This window comes from Manis pentadactyla, chromosome 19 (genome assembly GCF_030020395.1).
Source record: "Manis pentadactyla isolate mManPen7 chromosome 19, mManPen7.hap1, whole genome shotgun sequence".
NCBI lineage: Eukaryota > Metazoa > Chordata > Mammalia > Pholidota > Manidae > Manis > Manis pentadactyla.
In genome coordinates this window covers 17,886,450-17,911,359 of record NC_080037.1, presented here as the reverse complement: position 1 = coordinate 17,911,359, position 24,910 = coordinate 17,886,450, and the positions used below count along the sequence as shown (strand labels likewise).

The 24,910-nt window shown below is 32.7% G+C and overlaps 1 protein-coding gene across 1 annotated transcript in view; it reads right to left on the bottom strand.

The window, feature by feature from the left end:
• Positions 1-24,910, bottom strand: part of USH2A (usherin) — a 722,977-nt gene that overhangs the window by 626,070 nt on the left and 71,997 nt on the right. Inside the window, exons 6-8 of the mRNA XM_036931704.2 lie at positions 24,539-24,723; positions 23,833-24,054; positions 22,658-22,751 (exon numbers count right to left, since the gene is read on the bottom strand). Of these exons, the coding sequence (XP_036787599.2) occupies positions 22,658-22,751; positions 23,833-24,054; positions 24,539-24,723 (501 nt within the window). The remainder of the gene's footprint in view (positions 1-22,657; positions 22,752-23,832; positions 24,055-24,538; positions 24,724-24,910) is intronic.

Genomic DNA, 24,910 nt, shown 5'->3' with positions numbered 1-24,910 from the left:
ACATGAAACACTCTCCAAAATAGATCACATATTAGGACACAAAAAACACTCAACAAATTTAAGAAGAATGAAATTATATCGAGCATCTTCTCAGACTACAATGGTATGAACCTAGAAATTAATTACAAGAAAAAAATGGAAATAACACAAACATGTGGAGGTTAAACAACATGCTTCTAAATAAACAATAGATTAAGGAATAGACCAAAGAGGAAATCAAACAATACATGGAGACAAATTAAACAGAAACACAATGATTCAAAATATGCGGGATGCAGCAAAAGCAGGTCTAAGAGGGAAGTACATAGCAATACAGGTCTACCTCAAAAAACAAGAACAAGTCTAACCTTACAAATAAGGGAACTAGAAAAAGAAGAAAAAATAAAGCCCAAAGTTAGTAGAATGAGGGACATAACAAAGATTAGTGTGGAAATAAATAAAATAGAGACTAAAAAGTCAATAGAGAAAATATCGATGGAACCAAGAGATGGTTCTTTGAAAAGGTAAATAGCCAGACTTAGCAATAAAAAAAGAGAATACACAAAATCAGAAATTTAAAAAAAGAAATTACAACTGACACACAGAAATTCAAGGAATTATAAGAGAATTCTATGAAAAAATTATATGCCAATGAGTTTGATAATCTAGAAAAAAAGGACAAATTCCTAGAAACATACAATCTTCTAAGACTGATCCAGGAATAAACACATTCTGGACAGATTTATTACTAGTAATGAAATTTAACTGGTAATCAAAAACTCACAACAAGCAAAAGTCCAGGACCAGATGGCTACACTAGTGAATTCTACCAAACATTTAAAGATGAGGTAAAACCTATCCTTAAAGTATAAAAGGAGGGAATACTTCCAAAATTATTCTAAAAGGCCAGTATCTAAAACCAAAACCAAAGATAGTACAAAAAAAGAAAACTACAGACCAATATTCATGATGAACATACATGCAAAAATCCTCAATCAAAGATTAGTAACTGAATTAAAAAAACACATCAAAAGGATCATTCATCACAACCAAGTAGGATTCATTCCAGAGATGTAAGGATGGTGCAATATCTGCATATCCATCAATGTGATATACCACATTAACAAAAGGGCAAAAATCTTATGATCATCTAAATAGATACTTAAAAAGCATTTGAAAAAATTTAACATTCATTCATGCTAAAAACCCTCAACAAAGAGGGTATAGAGGCAACATACCTCAACATAATCAGGGCCATATATTACAAACTCACAGCTAATATCATACTCAATGGTGATATGCTGAAAGCTTTTCCTCTAAGATTAGGAACAAGACAAGGATGCCTACTCTCACCACTTTTATTCAACATGGTTCTGGAAGTCCTAACCATAGCAATCAAAGAAGAGAAAGGAACAAAATGCATCCAAATTGGTAAGGAATAAATAAAACTGTCACTGTTTGCAGATGACATCATGTTATTTATAGAAAATCCTAAAGACCCCACCAAAAAACTATTAGAACTAATAAATGAATTCAGTAAAGTTATAAGATACAGAATCAATATAAATAAATCTGTTGCATTTCTATATGCTAATGATGAAATAACATAAAAAGAAATCAAGGAACAATTCTATTTATAATTGCATCAAAATGAATAACTACTTAGGAAGAAACCTAACCAGAGGTGAAAGGCCTGTACTCTGAAAACTATAAGACACTGATGAAAGAAACTGAAGAAGACACAAACTATTCTATGCTCATGGATAGAAAGAATTAACATTGTCAAAATGGCCATCCTTTCCAGAGCAATTTAGTAATTCAATGCAATTCCTATCAAAACACCAATGACATTTTTCAATGAATGAGAGTAAATAATCTTAAAATATATATGGAACCACAAAAGACCCCAAATAGCCAAAGCAATCTTGAGAAAGAAGAACAAGTCTGAGAGTATTATGCTCTCTGATTTCAAGCTATACTACAAAGCTGTAGTGATTAAAACAGTATGGTACAGGCACAAAAACACACCCACAGATCAGGGCACTAGAACAAAAAGCCCAGGAATAAGCCCACATATATATGGCCAATGAATATATGATAAAGGAGCCATGAATATACAATGGAGAAAGGGCAGTCTCTTCAGTAAGTGGTGTTGGGAAAACTGGATAACTACATGCAAGACAATGGAAGTAGATCACTGTGTTACACCATACATAAAAGTAAACTAAATGGATTAAAGATTTAAATGTAAGACAGGAAGCCATAAACTCTTAGAAGAAAACTAAGTCAAGAATCTTATGAGCATCAGCATAAGAAATTTCTTTCTAGATATGTTTCCAAGGGCAAGGGAAATAAAAGAAAAAATAAATGAGTGAGACTACATCAAACCAATAAGCTTCTGCACACTGAAAGAAACTCTTTCAAACAAAACAAAAAGGTAACGTACAGCATGGGCAATATATCTGCAAATTATATATCACACAAGGTGCTAATGCCTAAAATATATAAAGAACTCATATAACTCAACATGAAAATAAGACAATACAATTAAAAGTGGGTAGAGGACCTGAATAGTCATTTTCCCAAAGATGGCATACAGATGGCCAACAGACACATGAAAATATGTATGTCACTAATCATCAGGAAGATGCAAATCAAAACTGCAATGAGATATTACCTCACACCAGTCAGAATGTCTAATATCCAAAAACAAGGAAGAACAAGCTATGGTGAGGTTATGGAGAAAAGGGAACCCTCCTACATGGTTAGTGGGAATGAAAATTGGCCTAGCCACTGTGGAAAACAGTATGGAAGTTCCTCAAAAAACTCAAAATATAAATACCACAAAATATAAATACCAATTCCACTTCTAGGAATTTACCCATAGAAATCCCTAATTTGAAAACATATATGTATGCTTATGATCACTGCAGCATTATTTATAATAGTCAAGATATGGAAGCAATCCAAATGCCCATTGATAAATAAGTGGATAAAGAAGACATGGCACATATATGTAATGGAATATAACTCAGTCATTAACAAAGGAAGGAAATCTTGCCATTTGTGACAACATTGGTGTACCTAGAGGGTAACATCTACGTGAAAATAAGCAGGCAGAGAAAGACAACTACCGTATGATTTCACTGTGTGTGGAATCTAAAAAAACAGAACAAACAAAAAGAAATGGACTCATAAATATGGACAACAGATTGTTAGTTACTGTAGGAGGGGGGTGGAGGATGGGTAAAGTAGGTAAAGTAGATAAAAAGGTACAAACTGCAAAATGCAGAATAAGTTAGTCATAGAAATGGAAGGCAGTACAACAGATAGACTATAACCAATAATATTGTAGTATCTTGGTGTGATAACAGAGAAAACTACACTTACCGTGGCAAGTATCTAGTAATGTATATAATATAGAGGCACTATGTTGTACATCTGAAACCAATATAATATTGTATAGCAACTTTATACCATAAAAAATAGGATTAAATTTAAAAGAAATTAAAAAATCTCTATTCCAAAATAAACTTTCTTTTACATAAAAAATAATACATTGTCAATTTTATTAATGTTCTGATTTAATCGTTCTTGACTTAATAGATTATAAGTTCATGAGTTAAATGGAATCTATGCTTGGATTCTTAGACTGAATTCAATATTATTAATGGTAAATATTCATGATAAATAATGGTTTAAAATACTTAAGATATTTGCATGCATAGTCACAAGTTATACTGCTGTATATTTTTATAAAGACATTAAAATAAATAAAACCTTAAAATTTTAACAGTAAATCTACATGTATTTGAGTTTAATCAAGTTAATTTTAATATCTGAATAATCAGAAAATGCTAATTTTGTACCCACTAAAATGTATTATTGTCAAATTATATTGAATATAAATATAGTTCAACATAAGATTTAAAATACATATACACTGGAAATCCTCATTGTTTTTTTTCTATGACATACTTTTTGTGATTTCCAAAAGACATCTTAGTTTCAATTATTAGTGTTGCCACAAACTGAAATTAACATGAAATACACATTTTCTATGTGCTGGGCACTTTATATTCCAGATGTTGGGTCATACAGTATCCTACATCTTATTTCTCTTCCTTGATTTGCTAGTCCTGTGCTCTTGTATAATGAATTCCATCTCTTTAAGCCTTATTTTTCTCTATAATGGGATAATAATACCTGTCTCATGAGGTTGTTGTAAAGTCCAGGTACTAAGCAGAGTTTCTGTCACATAGTAAGCCCTCAGTAACATTGTCTACTATTTTATTATTAAATTATCAATTGGGGGTTAAAGAGGTTAATTAATATGAACAATATTATCAAAGAGTAAGTTCTAAGTCTACTTGATTTCTGTGAATCTCAGTTCAACTCTAAAAGGAAGACAACTTAACTCAATATCTTAATTATAATTGATTCAAAATAATACAAGGATAAGTGATATTTAAATAATGCCTGACACAAAACCTGGCACATGAAATGCATTCATAATCATGAAGTTAAAAGATGGGGGAATGTCAAGAGAGAGGAAGATGCTTAAAGATCCAAAAGAGATGTTGATCTCAAGTTCAAGTGACAGCAGCAGTATATAAGACTGGTCCTGTGCAACAGATGAACTATAACCAGTAATAGGGAGTTCTGTGGTCACAAGTGTACTGGCCCATGATCTGATGCAGAGGATGTATTCTATATAGTAGAGCAGGGAAAAATTTATGATCCAAATTCATTTCTGGTTAATTTTATCATCTGTAGCTATAACTATAAGAAAGGCCTTATCTACACTTATTTCCTAGGGGCAATCAGATATCATTAGGCTATAACTATCACTTATTCTAAGTGTGGGGGAGATATTTTCTAATTGGATAAATGGAAGAATAGATGAAAACCCACTTTCTGATTTCCTGGCTTTGGAGGAGAGAAATGAGCTCATTATGTTCTCTTCCCCAAGTCATTAGCCATGCAATTAAACTCATTCCCAATTTTTAAAAATCTCTATCGCATAGCAAAACTTGAGCCAAATGCAAATTTTTCCTACAAGACAATGACTGAAGCCTAGTTTTTACTTCGTTTTAAAATAGTTGTATTGATGACTTTGCACAATGAGGGTGTTTTTATTATTCAAGTGATGTTTTCTTGAATAAAAGTTGGTAGAAGTGATGAGAGGGTAATTGAGGTCTTGCCACACTGATGACTGTTACAGTTTGTCTTCTACAGAGCAACGGCTGGCTATTTGAGTTTGGAATGTTGCCTACGTGAGTTAGTGGAGCAAATCCAGCAAAAGTCTTCCTTTGATATTTCTATGAAGACATTTTTACTTTTTAATTGTGATCTAAAAAAAAAACTTGAGATTTTCTTTTATTGTTAACCAAAAGCCATTACCAAAAGAGTTCTAAATAATACTGGAGTAAATACTATATCAATGCTCCAAATACACAACCCTGGCTTCTTTAATGTTTAAAATCAAAGAGGAATTTGCCACTGGTCTAATGGAGTGCTTTGGGTAACACCAAGTAGCTGTTACTGAAAATGACCTTCCTTTTGTGGGCCTATAAAAAAAATCTACATAAATATTGGTAACATTTTATCCCTCCTTGATTAAAACAAGCATAGCTATTATTATAAATTCTCAAATTGAAATAAAATAATTATTATAATACTAGGTTGCAAGAGTTTGTAGAAAGGGCCAGTGCAGACACAAGTCTTAGGAGGGCAAATTATCCATCCCTTCTAACCAGGACAAGACATGTGTATATTCTATTGGACCTAACAGTTCCACTGGAATTCACAAAAGTATATTTTTAGAAATATTTGAGAAGATTTTAATTCAGTTGCATTTCAATTTCTTCTGTAACAACTGGGTTTATATCCAGGATATGTCCCTGGATGCTCAAATTATAAAATTTATCTGGACATATGAATGTGGAGCTACAACTTAAAAGAGAAGGAAAGTATAGAACTTATTTTTAATAACAATAATAATAAAAAACCTGGAAGGATATAAACTAAGAGCACTTTGCTGAAGTTATCTATGGGTGGCAGAGTTACAGATAACCTTTATTTTTTATAATTTTTTTTTTTGCACAGTGTGCATTTGTTACCAATGTATTAAAAAGTTGAGGGCAAATGAATTGCAACTGCATCAATAGTTACGAGAAAATTATAACATCATTTGCATCATTTCCCCATAACATTTCACCAAGAAAAGCTAAGGAAGTTAAAATGTTCTAGTTTTAAATTATACACAGATCAGTAAGTTTCTACATAGAAAATGATTCTCTTTTTGAGCACAATGTAGACTGAAAGAGTTTATGAATTACCAGTAAACAGTCTGTATTTTTAAAGATCTAAATTTTTCAAAACATTGAGATTAATACATACAAGCAAGGATTTTAAGAGATGACAGCCTGCATTTCCATTGTAAAATTTGATTTAAAGCACACAGAACTAAATGACACATTGACTCAAATTTTGGCCCTTGATCTTAAGGACAATGCTGTATCATTATCATTTTGTATAAAGACAAAATGCTTTACAAAGGCAGATAAAAGAGAAGAAATACTGTGTAGTCTACTTCTGATTGCAAAACTTCAGGAAACTGTTGAATTGTATCTTCTAATTGTGTTTTTTTACAACTCCTTTTAGATAATGCAAGGAGAAGCATGGTAAAATAGAAGAAATATGAGTAAATTTTGAGTAAATTATGAGCAGTGAGTTAATTTTTTATTTCTCACAATTTTTTTCTATCTTTTCTCTTGACTTATAAAGTCTCATTTAAAATCTAGACATATTTGTTTATCTTATATTTTATGCATTTTATAAACCAGATTGTTTTGCCAATCTCCAGTTGATCATTTGTCACATTCAGTTACATTTCAATTTCTTCTGTAACAACTGGGTTCTCCGATATATCCCTGGGGCTCAAATTATAAGATTAGGCAAAGACTATATCAGGAGTGAGGACCTTTATTACTGATTTATTTAACTGCCTTCATTTTGATAGCTTCTTAAAGGCTACTAAACAACTCCACTAAGTTGTAGCCAATACTTAACACATTCATGTAGGAAAATCATAAAATAATAATTAAATCTAGAAGACACTGATGAAATTTATTTTAGTGCATTGTATTCTAATAATACACAATGAAATTTCTTTCTTCTGGATTATTAAACTGGGATACACTGTTCTTTTGTGACTATTAGAGATAAGCAAAGACAACCTTTCAAGGACAAGCCACAGGTCCAAAAGCACTTTTATCAACTCTACTCCCATCAGTCTCAATTTTGATCCATTATTTTTTAATGCCTTCAAACTTACACAGAAATTATGAATTTACAGGAATTATTTTTTAATTTAACTATAGCAGCACTTCATTTACTCAATCACTTATGCAACAGTCTTAAATGCTCATTACATATCTTTGAAGGAAGAAGGAAGAAGAAAACGTCCTCTTAGCCAAAGATACAGGAAGACAGTGGGGAAGTTGGGAGAGGCGAGCATGGGACCTTCTTGCAAGTTACTTACAAAATTCAACAGACTCAATGCCCTGTGAAAGCTCAAGTTCATAATGATCATGAGTCATCAAAAACACCTTGTCTTCAGCTTCACAGATTGAGCAGAAAAGTGAAAAAGTCTGTTTCCAATTACTTCAAAAAACAGATTAAACTATTTTTAATGTTAATTTTAAAAAGTCATATCTGGAAAATACAGAAGAAGTAGTTAACCTCCCCCAAAACGGTGAATCATTAAATATTCCTTATTTTTCCTTAAGTTTAGTATGTTTCATACAGGCTAACATTTTAGGGGCAAAAAGAATAGCTATGGCTGCCTTATTAAGGATTTATAGAGAAAATATGCATTTTGTCTATACTTTTTAAATCATAATTATCACATTATATTATAATAGTCCACATACCTGTTGTCCCTGTTAGACTCTGACTTTCTTCAAGCAGGAACTAGATTTTATTTATTTAATGAATTTTAGCACAATACCTAAAACATAGTAACTGCTCAAACAATGTTTGAGTGAGGGAATGAACAAATGAACGCATGAATGAGTGAAAAAATCAGTGAGCAACAAGAGCTCATTTCTTTCAGCAAATTCATTTCCTTCATTCCTGGTTGTAGTAAAAAAATAAAAGCAACAGTGAAAGAAAATTATTTCCCTTTCTACCAACAGTAAAATGCTCACAAATGTTTCTAGGTAATTCTTTCCATGCCATAAGAATATGCCTTATGGATTCAGGACTATGTGCTTCATTTTTATTAGCTGACTAAATCTTTCCAATAACCTATGATGTAGGAGTTGCTATAACCTCCATTTCTCAGATGAGAAAGCCGAGAAATAGGAAAGAAATTTAATAATTTTCTAAAGTTAGCCACTAGAATGTCAATCAACATGAACTAGAATGTAAAAATTTCTAAGGACAGCAATGTTTGTTTTTTTTACTCATTACCATATTCTCATTGCCTAGAAGAAACCCTAACACATAATAGGTATTCAATTTAGATAAATAGACAGATAGATAGATAAATGAATAGATAGATAGACATAGATAGATGATAGATGATAGATAGATAGATAGATAGATAGATAGATAGATAGATAGATAGATAGATAGATAGATAGATAGATAGATAGGCAGACACATATTCTCTGTCATTCTTCTTCAGAGCCCTCCCTCCGAATTACCACGTTATTCTGACTCCAGGGATAGAATATCATCTCTCAGGGATGGAGATATTGAGCGGATCCACTGTCATGAGATGTCCTACAGACCTCCTGCTCAGTCTAACCAGATGGCGAGCCCTGGAAATCCAAGGCTGGAGTCACTGCACCCTTGGCTGGAAACTGCAGTGGTGTGTGGGCAGACCCTGCCTCTGCAGGAAGGGGAGGAAGGCAATCTATTTCAAAGTGAGAGGTTAAAAAATGCTCACTTTTTAGACATAAGCATAGTTCTACTTAACTGAACTGAAAGAGATCATTTGTTAAGCTGTTACCAAGTGGCCTAAATGAATTAGAGATCTGAAAGTCTGTAAATTGCTCCTTTCTCATCAGGAGAAGCCAGACCTGTGTGTTGGAAATTTTAAGAGCCTCAACCTCTATTTGTCCTTAGGCTCTATTCACAGCTTCCTTTTACCTTTGGATGTAGCAGTTCAATTGTAATCCAAAAGATGCAGTATCAGTATAATCTCTTTTGTCTACTAGGTAAAGAAATCATTTTCATAAACATTAAGAACATCACATGCAACTGCTTTTTCCAATTGAAGTTTCCCTATGTAGCTCTAATGCTCTAATCAGAAAGGAATTGTTAGACAAACTTGCTAATTTATTATCAGTGATACATTGTGTATGGGGTGAGGGTGGAAACATAGTTAAACTTTCAATTGCAGTGACAATCTAGTGAGAAAATGGCTCAGTGCTTTGCACATGGTAGGTGATCAATGTTTGATGAACATATAAACGAATGACTTAACAGAGTGTTGCTATGCATGGCATGTTACAGGATGGTACCTTACTGTGTCTTGTATTTAATTCAGTAGCATTAAAGGTTTAAAGGTAAATGCAATATTTTCCTGCAAATTATTACCTATGGATTACTATGTAACCCCAATTAACAAATTCAAAACAATTACCATGTTTCACCACTGAGAACACAGAAATGCTCGTGTATTTATCTTTCAATGACATATTCCTTTCTTAGTAATTATCATTCCCATAGTTAGAAATTCTCATATAATTAAAGTGTCCACAGAAAATATGTACTTACCTGCTCTCTAGGTGCTGAAGTTAATAGCATAAATAAAATAACTATTAATGCTATTAGACACTACTGATCAGACATTGGTGTCATACAGTGATTATGAACACTTAGCATACATAGCCTGTCTGACATTTGCATTATTAATATGTAGTGCCTAGTTTTAGAAACTTTTCAGTTCATGCAATGCTCTGTCTGTACCTCAACAGGCAAAGTGCAAAGGAGGACTGGAAGATCATCCAATAAAATGAATTTGAATAACATGGAACAAAATCTACATTTACAAAAATAGATGGTAGAATTATTTGGACAGCTGTTACAGTTCTATACATCATTTACATATAAATATGACATATAGTCTATGTACTTCTAAGTACAGAGCTCCTGACTGTATGGCTTATGGATGTCTAGCTGTTGAATGAAACAGCCATTTGAGTAATGAGCCCTGGAGTCTTATTCATTAATTTTGAAAACTATATATTATTTGATATTTGATTTCTCCTTGGCCTACTTGCCCTTCTTTATTCCTTTTCCCTTTAATTGTGGGAACTGCTCAGGGCACTAAGTAGAAAGGGTACATGTGAGATATACCACATTCTGCCAAGAATCCAGAAGGAAGACTTTATGGTTTGTACAAGTTTGTGGGTAGTGTCAAAGCCAAAGCAAGTCTATGTTATAGCAACCATAATTTAACCCTACTTCTATGCCAAAAAATATGGCCCACAAGAGAGAACACATTTGTGTAAGATAAATTCTAGCCAAAATAAGCAGGCGAAGAGAGGCAACAAAGGGCCGGGTAGTTTATTTGAACGCAAATACCCGGGTGAGATTTCCCCAGTCTGTAGAAATGGAGTCTGGGGAATTCGTGCGTAAGCAGACAGGCAGCGAGTTTTTAAAGAAGGTAGGAGGAGGCAGAGCTTAGATATACAGCGGCGCGAGGATTGGCTCGCCCGAGGCACATTTTTCAGGTTGGGAGGGGCAACAGCCGGGGACTTTGGCACGTCAATGTCCGATGTGCTTGCTCCTCCCATCAGTGCTCCCAGCCTTACAATTTGTACAGCATAGATAACCAGCAGAATTTTATAAGGAAGTTAATGAAGAAAGAAATGGACTCATTATATTAAAATGTTCTTTACATGCAACTCTTCAAAGTTACATACATAATACAAATATAGATTCATATATTAAGAAGCAAAATCCATTACGCCTTTTAGTTTTTAGGGTTTCTCTAAACCTAATGAATGGATATAAAAATGCATCTGTTCGGATATAAAGTCATTTTATATTGGAAATTTTACCTAGTGTTAGACATGAGTACTAGATTAGTGAATTTAAAAAATCCTATCATTAGTATAGCTGCATTTAAACTTTATAAAGATTTACGCCATCAGTGATATTTTTATTAGTTGTTACTCACAGATTGTCAACTTGAATAGCTTGTTTGCCCTAAAGTCATCTCCATTTATTATAGTAATTAGTGTCTGCCAGGGAATCTTCTTTGAATTTCACAAATAGAAGTCCTTCAATATTTTCAAATACTTGCATTTGTAATAGAGATATGGGTATAACCTAATATAATGCTTTACACATAGAAGGCAATTCACAAATATTTGTTGAATGGAGCTACCAAATAGCCAATCACACTAGAACTATGAAAGTACACAATAATCATGAATTTTGTAATAGTTATTCCTTGCTGAAGAATCACCTCCACTCTATTTTTATCAGTAGCATGAATACTTAGCATAGATGATATGTTCTTGAAAGATTAGTAAGTCATATCACTCTATTTTAGGAAAATTCTATTGAAATATTTAAGACTGCAAAATGTATAAATAATAAAAGCTAAAGTTGTGCTCCTTTATTCACTAACTGACATAAGAAACAAAACACTGCAATACATATTCCACTGTATCAGTGACATCTAAATTTAGTAATATTCATTCACAAGCATTTCTTGATATTTATATGTTTATTGTTTATACTTTATATTTATGTATTATAAAGAAACAGTATTGTTTCTGCATGTTTTAAAATTTTACATAAATGGTGTGGTGTATGTATTATTCCACAAGGTTTTTGCACTCAATTGTTACAGAAAGGTGTTGACTTTTGTATATTAACCTTGTATCCTGCCACCTTGCTATATTTGCTTATTAGTTTAGGAGTTTTTGACAAGTCTCCCAGATTTCCCACATAGACACTCAACATCTATAAACAAGAGAATTTTCATTTCTTTCTTCTCAAACTATCTACATTTTATTTCCCTTTCTTGTCTTATGGCAGTAGTTATAACTTCTAGTACAATGTCAGAAAGTAGTGATAAAAGGGGACATCCTTGTGTTGATACTAATCTTAGTAGTAAAACAAATTTGTTACAATTAAGTCTATTTAGCTAGAGGGTTTTTACAGGTATTCTTTACCAAGTTGAGGATGTGCTCCTCTGTTATTTGTACTTATTGTACTATTCTTATTTGAATGGGTGTTATATATTATCAAATGCTTTTTCTGCATCTAATGATATGATCATGTGACTTTTCTTCTTTAGTCTGTTGATTTAATGGATTATATCAATTAATTTTTAATGTAAATCTGCAGTCATGGGATAAATCCCACTTGGTCATGGTGTATTATTCTTTTTATACATTGCCATATTTGATTTGCTAATATTTCACTGAGGATTCCTGCATCTGTGTTCATGAAAGATAATAGTGTGCAGTTCTCTTTCCCTGTAATGTCTTCATCTGGTTTTGGTAGTAGGGTAATGCTGGTCTCTTAGAATCTGAGTTAGAAGTATTCCTTCTGCTTCTATCCTCTGGAAGAGATTGTAGAGAATTGATTATTTTTTCTTAAATATTTGTTAGAATTTACTAGTGAATCTATCATGAGCTGGTGCTTTCTGTTTTGGAGCTAATTAATTATTCATTTAATTTTTTAATTGATATAGGCCTATTAAGATTTTCTGTAACTTCTTGTGTAAGTTCGGCAGATTCTGTCTTTTAAAGAATTGGTTCGTTTCCCCCAGGTTATCAAATTTGTGGGCATGGAGTTGTTCATAATATTCTCTGATTATCCATTTAATATCCATAGAATTTGTAGTGATACCTCTATTTATTTTCCAATACCAATAATTTGTGACTTGTCTCTTATTTCCTTAGTTAACTTGGCAAGGGGATAATTGATTTAATTGATGTTTTCAAAGAACCAGATTTGGGTTTTGTTGATTTTCTCTATTGATTTCCTTTTTTCAATTTTACTGATATCTTCTCTAATTATTATTTTTCCTCTGCTTATGTTGAATATAATTTGGTCTTTTTCTAGTTTCCTAAAGTAGAAGTTTAGATTATTGATTTTAGATCTTTCTTTCTTTTTTAATATATTAATTCAGTGTTAAGAATTTTCTTCTAAGCATTGCATTCACTGCATTCTAAGAGTTTTGGTAGATCGTACTTTCATTTTCCTTTACTTAAAAATATTTTCAAATTTTCCTTTTCTCCTTGACAAATGTGTTATTTAAAAGTGTTTAATCTTCATATATTTTGGGATTTTCCAGCTCTCTGTTACTGATTTCTAGTTTAATTCCTCTGTGGTCTGAGGACACACATCTGATTTTTATCCTTTTACATTTGTGAAGGTGTGCTTTACTGTCCAAAATGTGGTTTACTTAGTGAATATTCCATGTGAACTTGAGATGAATGTGTATTCTGCTACTGTTGGATAAGGTAATCTTGTTTAATTATATCCAGTTGATTGATGACATTGTTGAATTCAACTATGCCCATATATATTTTCTGCCTGCCTGATGGATCTATCCATTTCTGATAGATGGATGTTGAAGTCTTCTACTGAGCTAGTGGATTCATCTACTTCTCCTTTCTGTTCTATTAGTTTATGCTTCATGTATTTTTGATGCTCTGTTGTTAGGCACTTACATATTAAGAATTGTTATGTCTCCTTGGAGAATTGATTCCATTATCATTATGTAGGTGCCTAATAATTTTCCTTGCTCTTAAGTCTGCTCTGTCTGAAATTAGTAGTTCAGTGTTCACTCCAGTGTTCTTTTGATTAGTATGGTATTATATGGTATAAGTTTTTCCATTCCTTTACTTTTAAACTATATGTATATTTAAAGTAGGTTTCTTATAGACAACATAGTTTTGTTTTTGATCCACTCGAACAATCTGTCTTTTAATTGATGTTTACATGACTGATATTTCAGTGATTATTGATGTAGTTGGAATAATATCTACAATAAACATTACTATTTTCTATCCATTGCCCTTATTCTTTGATTCTATTTTTGTGTTCCACTATTTTACGCTTTTTATTGTTTTAAGTGAACATTTTATGTGATTTCATTTTCTCTTTATCATATCGATTATATATTTTTAAACATTTTCAGAGTGGATGACCTAGAGTTTGTAATATATAACTAATTTACAATAACTACAGCTAATCCAAGTTTACTTTCCAATGATACTATACCACTTCATATGTAGTGCAAGTATCTTATAGTAATAAAATATTCCTAATTCCTTCCTCCTGTCACTGTATCATTACTGTCATTCAATTCACTAAGATATAAACCATAATCATCAGATACATTGTTGCTATTATTTTGAACAAATTGTTAAGTCATTTAATAATAAAAAATATATATTTTTTATTTATCTTCACTTATTTCTTCTCTGAAGAACTCCCTTCTTTACATAGTTTCAAGTTTCTGGCCTATATCATTTTCCTTCTTTCTGAAAATCTTCATTAACATTTCTTGCAAGCAATTCTAGTGGCAACAAATTGCCTCAATTTTGTTTGAGAAAGTCTTTATTTATACACTTTTGAAGAATAATTTGCAGGGCACAAAATTCTAGTTTCTTTTTCTCTCTTTCAACACTTGAAGTAGTTAACTCCTTTCTTTTTGCTCCGTTCTTTATGAAAAAGAAACTCCAGAAAAATAGGTCTTTAGTGGTGTGGTGGTAAGATATAAGGAAAGGGAAAATGTTTTATAATCGTATCATTAGGTTTCAGTTTTTAATGACTGTGGGCGAGGCCCTTCCCCACACATCTTAGGTGCAACAGAATGTCTAAAAGGGTTTGGAGTTAGGTATTTTCTCACCCCTTAATTCTACATTTAATGTCCACTTTAGTGACATCTTGCTATTTTTATTCACCTGCCATATGAATTATTAATACAGTTTAGACTTATTATTAAACAATAATATGATTTAACATAGCATGTGCATATTTACTCCTGTATTTGCTGGTCTAATTGCTCACAATTCTGCCTTGCATATCAGGCTTTTTTTTTCTGGGATCACTATATTTCTTCTTGATATACATCATTTAAAAATTCTTTTAGCGAGAGGCTGCTGGTGGTAAAGTTGATAGATTTTTGTTAGACAGAAGTTGTGTCTTTTTCACCCTTGTTTTTAATTGTTATTACAAATACAATTCTAGATCTGATAGCAGCTTTCTCTCTGTACTTCAAAAGTACTGTTCCACTGTTTTTTGTCTTTCATTGTGGCTTAAGAAATATATCATAATTTCTTATAAATGTATTTCTATCATTTGCCTTTTTATCACTGGCTTCTTTCATGATCTACTCTTGGTCTTTGGTGATCAGCAGATTATATTTTACTTATTCATGTACTTTTCTTAACCTATTTGAGATTTAGAAGAATCATGTCCTTCATCAACTTTGGACAAACTCCTTACCCTTATCCCTTCAATTATCAACTTTTATTATTTTTATACTTTCATTATCCCTTTCTTTCTTCTATAAGACAGTCTCAATTTATCCCCATGCTCTTAACCTATTTTTCAGGTTTCTAACTCACATTTTAAATGCATTTATGCACACACCTATCTCAGGGAACTAACTCATGCAAGTGTTTTTGAAAGATTAATAATATCACCATGTGTCAGAGAGGAAATAAAAGTTTTGACCTTGATTCACTAAATGTGCATGTAATATAGATCCTATAATATGAACTGCCTGAGTTCTAGTTATATAAAAATTTATTTATTCATTCATATTTTTAAAAATATATAATGAAATACATTTAGAGTAAAATCTGTTAGCAAATAGAAAATGTTAGTAGCAAAGCTTGATGTATAATAAAAACACAACACAAGTTAGTCATGATGACTCATACTTTTAGTGATATAAAGGAACACACTCTCTAAAATAACAGGAAATATTCATTTATATAATAAGCATTATAGAGTGTGATGTTGGCACCATTCACATTATTGAATCATAGGAGGGCTTATTACATAAAATGATTCAAGCTGGCTTTGCCATTTGTAATACTTACAAAAATGCATACTGATAGTTTGATTGTAGTTAATTCATAAAAGCCATGATTAATGTTATAAAAGGGTCACAAATCAGAGCCAAAGAATAAGAGAAGTATTCACAGATACTAATAAATTGCTCTGTGAACGCTTGGCCACCCTTGCAGGTAATGATGTCACAAAATGATGAAAGAATAGCTAAGTAGCCAACAAAGTGCCAGCACTTGGCAGAGGCACTGATCATTGCATCACTCCTAGCCTAGAGCCCTGAAGAGGTGAATGTAGCTATTAAAAGAAAATGAAAAAGGATGCAACTTTCAATTGGTAACACATTTCTTAAAGCTATATTCTATCAACTCTTGAATTCTTAAAACAGGGAAAGAAAGTACTATAAGAAAAGAGAAGTAATAAGTGTATTATAGTTATGCAACCATGTTAGTTGATACACACACACTCAAGCTTGCAATACCTAGGTTACATTCTGCATCTATGAACTTAAACTGGTACTTTTTGACAGTTTTAATGGACTTCCTGAGCAGGTGGAACAGAGGGATTTTATCTCAATAAAGCTCTTAGCACTAGTTAGAAAATGATCTAAAAAAAGAGCAACATGAATTTTGGCAGTGGTGGGGTTGTGGTTACAAGTTTACACACCAGAAAAAAACAATACATACTCAGTAACTCCATGATATAAAATCTTATAACAGAGATACTAATCTATAGTGGTAGAAAGGAGATTGTGGTTTTCTGGAATTGAGGGCTGAGGGGAAGTGCTGACTGCAAAGGAGCATAGGAGAATGTTTGGGGAGAGGGAAACATTCCATATCTTGATTAGGGTGGTGATTTCAGAAGGTACACATTTACCCATACTCATCAAACTATACATTTTAAAATAGGTACATTTTATTGGATGCAAATCATATTTCAGGAAAGTTGATTTAAAAACAAAAGAAAAGAAAACTATATTTGTAAGATGTTACCATGGGTCAAATCAGGTAAAGGGTACAAAAAAACCTCTTTGGATTATTTTGTATAATTGTATACGAATTTACAATTATTCCAAAATAAAAAATCTACTTAATTTTTAAAATATATGTAGAAATAACAGTGATTATCTGTTATTCTTAATTTAATCATTTAAAAAATGTTTTTTAAGAAAGACTATATGTGTTTCTTATGAAATGATTCATGCAAGTTCAATACCATTTAATTCTGAATTCTACTTTGAAAGATTCAATTCTGCTTGAAAGTTATTGAATAGTTTCTAGTCTTTTGGAAGTTGTCCTAGATTAATCCTAAATTGGAACCAGTAAATTAATTACCCATTGCCTCAGTCATTTCTGGGGAAGCAGTACCAGAAGCACTCTAGAATTATTCTCTATTAATAAAATATGCCATTATTATTTATGGTATGAATCACACATTAAAGTCAAAATCAAAACCTTAAAATGACCAATTACCAGTATAATACCAAAAAGTGTCAGAGTTCCTATCCAATAGCACTGAGGAGAGTCACTGGACTTCCCGCAGGTAGGCATTTCAAATATCATAAAATGTAATAGAATAGTTAAGAAAAGTGTGGCTTGAAGTTTACCTAAGAATCAGTGGGGTCTCTGGGAAGAGGTTTCCTGAAGGTTCTTTTTTTGGGGGCGAGGGTTATTTGTTAGTTTTGTAATTTTATGAAATAGGTAGGTGGTCTTGCTATTCCCAGAATAATGAATCATGCATTCTATCTACTAGTGCCTCAAACTATTAGTAAGGCCAGGCAGTTAACATAAGTAAAGTTACCCAGATTCAAGGCTATGGGTAGCAGTGAATATGGTAGCAGACTGAGGAGTGGTAATGCTCTCAAGAGGGTGTTACCATCACTTAGCCGGTTATTGTCATGGGGGAACATTGACTTAAGGTTGAACTCTTTTCTGATAAAGAGAAGCCAGAGATTTAAAAGAGAAGGGAAAGAAGTGAAAACACTTCTTGTAAATAAAATAAAAAACTATTTAAACATTGTCCCCATCTTGTGGACCACCAGTTTATGACCTCCACTTGATAGACAGCTAAAAAGTGCTTCATTCAGAAAATTCCCTAGAATGTCTATGTGTATGCACTTGTTTCTGAATTCACCATTCTATTCCTTTCTCCCAACTTCATTCACTTTCACTTCTGCTAAAAGCATTTTCTCATAGGATTGACAATTGCCAAGAACTGGCATATTCTCAAGGCTTACGTTTTCATCTGTTTGCCAAATGGCCATAATATAATTCACAAAAGCCCTGTTTATTGAGCAATATTATTAATGGTTAGCATAATACTGTGAAATTGAAGACATCCTTTTTGGATGATGGCCAGATATTTAAAAAGAACATTGGTTCCAATAGGAAATGAGCTGCTCTAATAAAACTTATTATTTTAAAAAGTGGAAAAGTGTGAACAGCACATAAAATAAAATAAGTTTATTTTCAAATTATTGTAAAACAACTTTTTCAGATATGTATTGCTACATGTATTAGAATCACTCTGATAAAAGAGAACGTCATGAATCCTTCATAAAATCATTTTTCATTTTCAACACATTATTGAAAATATCATAGCACTGAGAAATTATTCAACTTAACAGTTTATTGACTTTTTCCCTTCAGCTGAATTTTCCAAACTTTGCTAAGTGAACAATATTTATTGATTTTTTTATTTATGGCTAAATTCATGAATTATCAAAATATGTCAAGGAGGAAAATAACAGAATAGCCAGCTTTTTAACTTTTGTTTCCAAAGGGCACTTAATGTCTAAATAAGAAGCATTAAAATGTATTCTCGACCAAAACTATAGTCAATTATTTCACTAGTTCATAATCCAGCAGTCACCACCTGAGACCAGGTCTGAAAATCCCAACTTGACTTCCGAAACCAATCCCGAGCCTTCATTCACTTAATGGCTCTATTTTTAAGGGGAGCATGCAATCATCCACGAATCATAAAATATCAGTCACTTAACTGTGAGCAATTAAACAGAGAGAAATGGGGGGAAATGGGATGGGACATAAAGAGGAAGAGAAAGCCGAGGGTAAGGATTGGGGGAGGTGGGAACTAACTAGTAAAAATAAAGCAAAAGAAGCTCAGAAAAGAATACATCGTGAAAGGAGTCCACAGCTTGCACATATATATATATATAATATATTATATTATGATTATTTATTTATTTATAATATATTATATATATTTATTTATATTATATATATTTATATAATATAATGTATTATATATATATTTATATATATTATATATATTATATATATATATACATATATACACACACACTAGATTCACATTTGGCTCTCAAGGTGCTCTACTACATTCATTCCAGAGAATTTTTCAGTTGCATTATTAGTGGGTTTGGGAGGAGGGGTGAGGTTAGTGAAAGAAATCACTGATTGTAAGGAAAGGGAAAAATTGTACATCTTAAATGATCAAAAGCACAAGACATTAGGAAAATAGAACAAATGTCATTTCGACTTTAAAATTGAGAACAAATCAAACTGGCAAAATTTTTTAGACACAGTTATTGCTGAAAGAAAAGAGTGAATCAATCAAGTTAATCCAATTAACATTTCCTTTCTGTGACAGTATGATAAGCCATACAATCAAACATATGAAAATCAATGTTTTTTAAAAAGAATTTTTTCTCACGATGTACATTAAAACAAATTCAAACACTCCAAATGTTAGAAATCCAAAAAAATATAAAAGCAATTGCCAACTAGTAGTTAAGACTAAATGTATAAATAAAAAGATCAGCAATATAAGGCAATGATCAGGAGAGTAAGTTCAATGGAACATCGGATTCAAGCATGATAGTTCTGGTTTGAGTCCACAGAAGCAAAGAAAGGGTGCTGCAACTGAAGCAGAGGCTCTGAGTTGAAACTGAGGAGCAGGACTACATCCTAAATGTGATAGAGGAAGTCTGCATTTTAGGTAATATTCTTGCCATTGAACTGTATGCACTAACATTGTAGATCAAATTGCTAGATCAGTTTAGATCAAGAATTTCCAGAGACAGAAATGGAGTTTGCCAAAACCTTTACAGAAGGTTTTTGAAAAGAAATGTGTCCCTTGATGTCCTAAAACAAACTACACAGAGAATCGAAATGACTAAACACAAATACAGGGCAAGGCCTTGGGGGCAGGAAAATTCACAATGTCTGCAGGGGTCTAAGAGATGCTGCCTCACTGTCTCATAAAAGCCAAGATCCACTAACATAGATTCTCATATTTATGTAACAAATGATACAAATATAACCGTTGTATACTCTTATCATTGTAGGATTGTTTCTTCAGAATGACAACTATGTAACGTAAGTTCACTGTATTTGCAACTTTAATTTTAATAGACATGGTCAAATTATCCTTGGGAACTGTTGCACCAATTGACAGTCCTGTCAATGATGTGTAGAGGTTCACATCCTCATAAATCCTAAACGTTATCAACCTTTAAATTTTTTGCTGACTTGATAGATTAAACACAATATTTTATTATAATTTGCACTTTCCTGATTAAAGCTGAGGTTGGATAACTTTTCATGTATTTATTCAATATTATTATTTCATCATTTGTAAATTGCATGTTCATGTATTTTTATTAAGTTATTGTATTTTTGTATGCTCCTTTTTATTAAGTTATTATATTTTTCTTATTATTTCTGAGTGTGTACTGTGCGTTAGGAATTGTGACATAATAAGTATATATTTGGTCTCTGGCACACATCTTCCTTGAGGTGATTTTTGGAAGCCCCAAAGGACAGGGAAGCTGGTTGTCAGGGGAACAAATTATATCATTAGAGGATTGGATTTTCAGCCCCACTCCTGGACCTCCAGGGAGGGGAAAGGGGCTAGAGATTTGAGTTCAGTTACCAGTGGTCAATGTTTTAGCCAATCACACTTATGTAATGAAGCTTCCATAAAAAATCGAGCCAAAATTGTTCAGAGAGCTTCCAGACTGTTGAGCATATCAAGATTCTGAGTAGGTGGCATGTTCTATGCACCTTCCTCCATACCTTTCCCTATGCTTCCCTTCCACACAGCTGATCTCCAGTTGAATGCTTTTATAATAAATGTTGAACTAGCAAGCAAACTGTTTTCTTGAGCTCTGTGAACCATTCTAGCAAATTATTGCATCCAAAGAAGGGGTCATGGGAATTCCCAGTTTGTACACAACTCAGACAGTAGTTGTGGGTAACCTGGGGACACCCTCCTTGTCACTGGCATCTGAAATGTGGGCAGTCTTGTGGGACTGAACTCTTAATCCATGGATCCTCAATAACCCTGGTTAGTGTCAGAACTGAATTAAATTCAGGACATTCAGGTGGTATGCACAGAGAATTAGAAAATTGCTTGGTCTGGAAAAATCCACACATCTGATGTCAAAAGTATTGGGAGAAGTAGTAGCAGAGAAAAAGTGTGTTTGTCCTTTATAAAGGGATCTTAACTCATCACTTGTTAATATGATGTAGATATTTTCTATCAGCCCATCACTTATCATTACACTGTGGTTATGTTTGCCCTTACACCATAGAGAATTTTAAATATATATATGATAGAGTCTGTCAATAATTTTTCATGGCTCATGATACTTTCGTTTTTGCTTATATTCCATTTGTTTTGCTCATGAAGGCCCCCAGCTTTAGATTTAGAAATATTACTTCATCTTTATTTGAATAGACTTACACGATTTTTACATTTAAATGTTTAAGTCACCTGATTTCTGTACTTGCCATGAGGCAGGGTTCTAACTTTACTTTCATTCAAATTGACACCAATTGCCTCAAAAGTAACTTACTAAAGGTTCCATCTTGGGATGATTGTTACTGTTGCTGTGCTCTTTCTCATATCAGCTGTTCATATCTGATGTTGATACCTGATATTTGTTACCAACAAATGCCTGTTTATTTATTTTTCATTTAGCCTTTATTCCTTAAGCTATAGCTAAATCTCTACCTCAAGTGTGAAACTTCCTCAAGACTTCATAGACACACTAAAGTAACATAACTCCTAAGCCATTTTACTATAGATGTTCAAATTCATTACAGTTACTGATATCAGCAATGAATTAAACTTAACTGATACAAATAAAGATCTCTCTGCATCGAAAGACTGTTTCTTTGCAGATACACCTTTTCATAAATACCCTTTAGCTGTAGGAATCAGACCATCTTTTTTTTTTTAATGCCATTCTATTCAGATGCCTTAAAATCGTTTTAAGAATATGATAACCCTGACACTTCAATTCTGACACTAACCAGGGTTATTGATGATCCCATGTGATAAAACCAAGAAAAGTACAATAAAACCTCAGGGTTTAGTTTTAGTTGTTGTTTTTCTGATAAAAGCTTACTTTTAAAAATAAGAATTTTCAACATTATTCTTGGCTTTTTTTTTCCTGTGAATTTTTTTTTTCTGAAATAATTGACATTTTAGGTTCACATCGATTTATTTTTAGAGACAGAATTAACTTGAAAAAACTTATATTCACTACCCAGCCCCCTCCCCCTGCCTCCCACCCCCCAGCTTTTTGAGAGATTTCCATGAGTCAGACAGAGAGCGAACTCACATGAAGGCCGTCTGTGAAGCTCTCCTGGGAGCAGAGGCATCGGTAAGGCTGACTTGCTGAGTCACAGCTAAGCGCATGGCCGTAGCACTGACATCTGTGGACGTGAGCATCAGACAATTCCTAAGTCAACCCAACTGTGCATATATTTAAGGGCCTCTGACTTTATCTACCGTGTGGATCCAATAAGAAAGATGAGTACGTTTACCCAAAAAGGCATTTCTCTTTTATCAAGTGGATATTTACATTTTTAATTAATCTTGAAATATTGGAAGGGTACCATTATCATCAATATCCAAACCACAATTGTGCTGTGAAGTAATTTTCAAGCCTAGCAGGAAAAGGGACAGGTTTGTATTTTTTTATATCAGCCATGCGGCATAGTTGCCAAGGGAAGGCATTTACTACAACTATTCAAAACACGGTTAAGATTATAAAGTTGAGAATGAACTACAGAATGAAATGAACACATTTCAAGTATTTTCGTTTATTTTTCCCAAATTAGATGGTGAGTATTTAAGAGTATATTTTTTTCATGAGGCTTTTACTTAACAAATCACACTTTTAGATGGGCATTCTGGTCTGTTTTTAACGATGTACCTCTTTACAGGATATATCATCCTGTTAGCACAACCTGACGCTATATCAAATCTATATATGTACCGCTTCCATATTAGAGGGTAGGCTCCCTGCAAGTTTTTCAGCTATCCATATTTTTAAATATCGTGGACCTTGTTCTCAATTAGGGTCAGATATTTATAAATTACTTAAGGCATATTAGCTTTTCCTCTAAGAGAAAACAAATACTCCCCATAAAATGATGAATCTAGTTCTATAGTTGTGACTCCAAATCTAGTTCCTTCTCTTTGATTTCAAGATTACTTGAAAATTATATTCCAGACCAAGCCAAGCAAAGCATTCGGTAAATTATTTCTAAGTCAGATATCATAACTTCTAAACTCAGCAGTTTTTGTAAATTGATTCCACAACAATGTGATATTGTATACAGAAAAGACTCACCTATAAATCTCCCCTAAAAATCTTAGGATAGGAAAATACTTCAATACATAAAGCCTGGAATCAGGATTGCTGCAAACTCTTAATTTCTTTTTTTAGTAAGTATGACAAAAATCTGGTTGAAAACACAGCAGTTGCGATCTTGGTAAATGAACAACTACCTTCCACTGATGGTGATTTCACCAACTGCATAGTATCTGTGCCCAGAGCTGACAGGAGTCTCAGTTGTATAGTACTGTCCATGGAAATGAAGTCTTACTTGTGTGGCTTTTACAAATTCTTGAAGAGATGGGGTATTATAGAAGTTATTGTATCCAGGACGATGATTTGGACCTGGTGTTAGGATGCTAAATGTGACATTACCACGGGAATATGGAGTGAAACTGTTGATGAGAGAAATTTGAAATCATGAAAAGCTGTTTATCCTGTTTTTGACAAAAAAGAAATCACAACCTTAAGATGTTCCTACAAAATATTAGTAACAGCTCAAATTCTTCATTCTGGGAAAACAAACATATACCATATATTTCATATGCAAATAATACAGGATCACAGAAAAATATAGTAAAACATTTCCTGATGACATAATGAGATAATGAGATTCTATTAATAAAGAAACTTGCTAAAGAATCTGATAATCAGATTCCAAGGCACAAAAGAGGCTATAAACTAGAGATACTCTAAAGTCTTTTATGGTAACTTTAAAAGTAGTTTAAAACTTAATTTAGGGAAGACTCTTAGAAGAGTTTGCTTCAAGAAACTTGGTGGTGGAGGAAGTGAGTTAGCTTACCTGTTGGTTATCACTAGCTCATTAATCTATTAAAATTAACTCCTAAATGCCTTCAAAGATATTTAAAATATTCATACTTGGAAAGCTGAAGACAGTTGACAGAATCAGGATTTTCCAAATGGCCATTGTTTTTCATTCCAAAAGTACTGCAATTTCTAGCAAAATATTGCCAGTCCTCCCAATCTAAGTGGCCCTCCTTCTTCCTTTGAATCCTTATTGCTGTTGGTTGTGGACTAAAGAACTGAATGATGATATAAAATATCTGAAAATGGATAAGTTAGTCATTGTCATTGAAGTTTTAAGTTTAACACAGTGTAATTCACACCATAGAATTGTTAGATTCCAATGACTACCTTACTTTGCCATAATAATAATTATCAAATATTTATTGGATACCCAACAACTTCATAGCTGTATAATAAAAACAACACATTCTATAATTGTATATC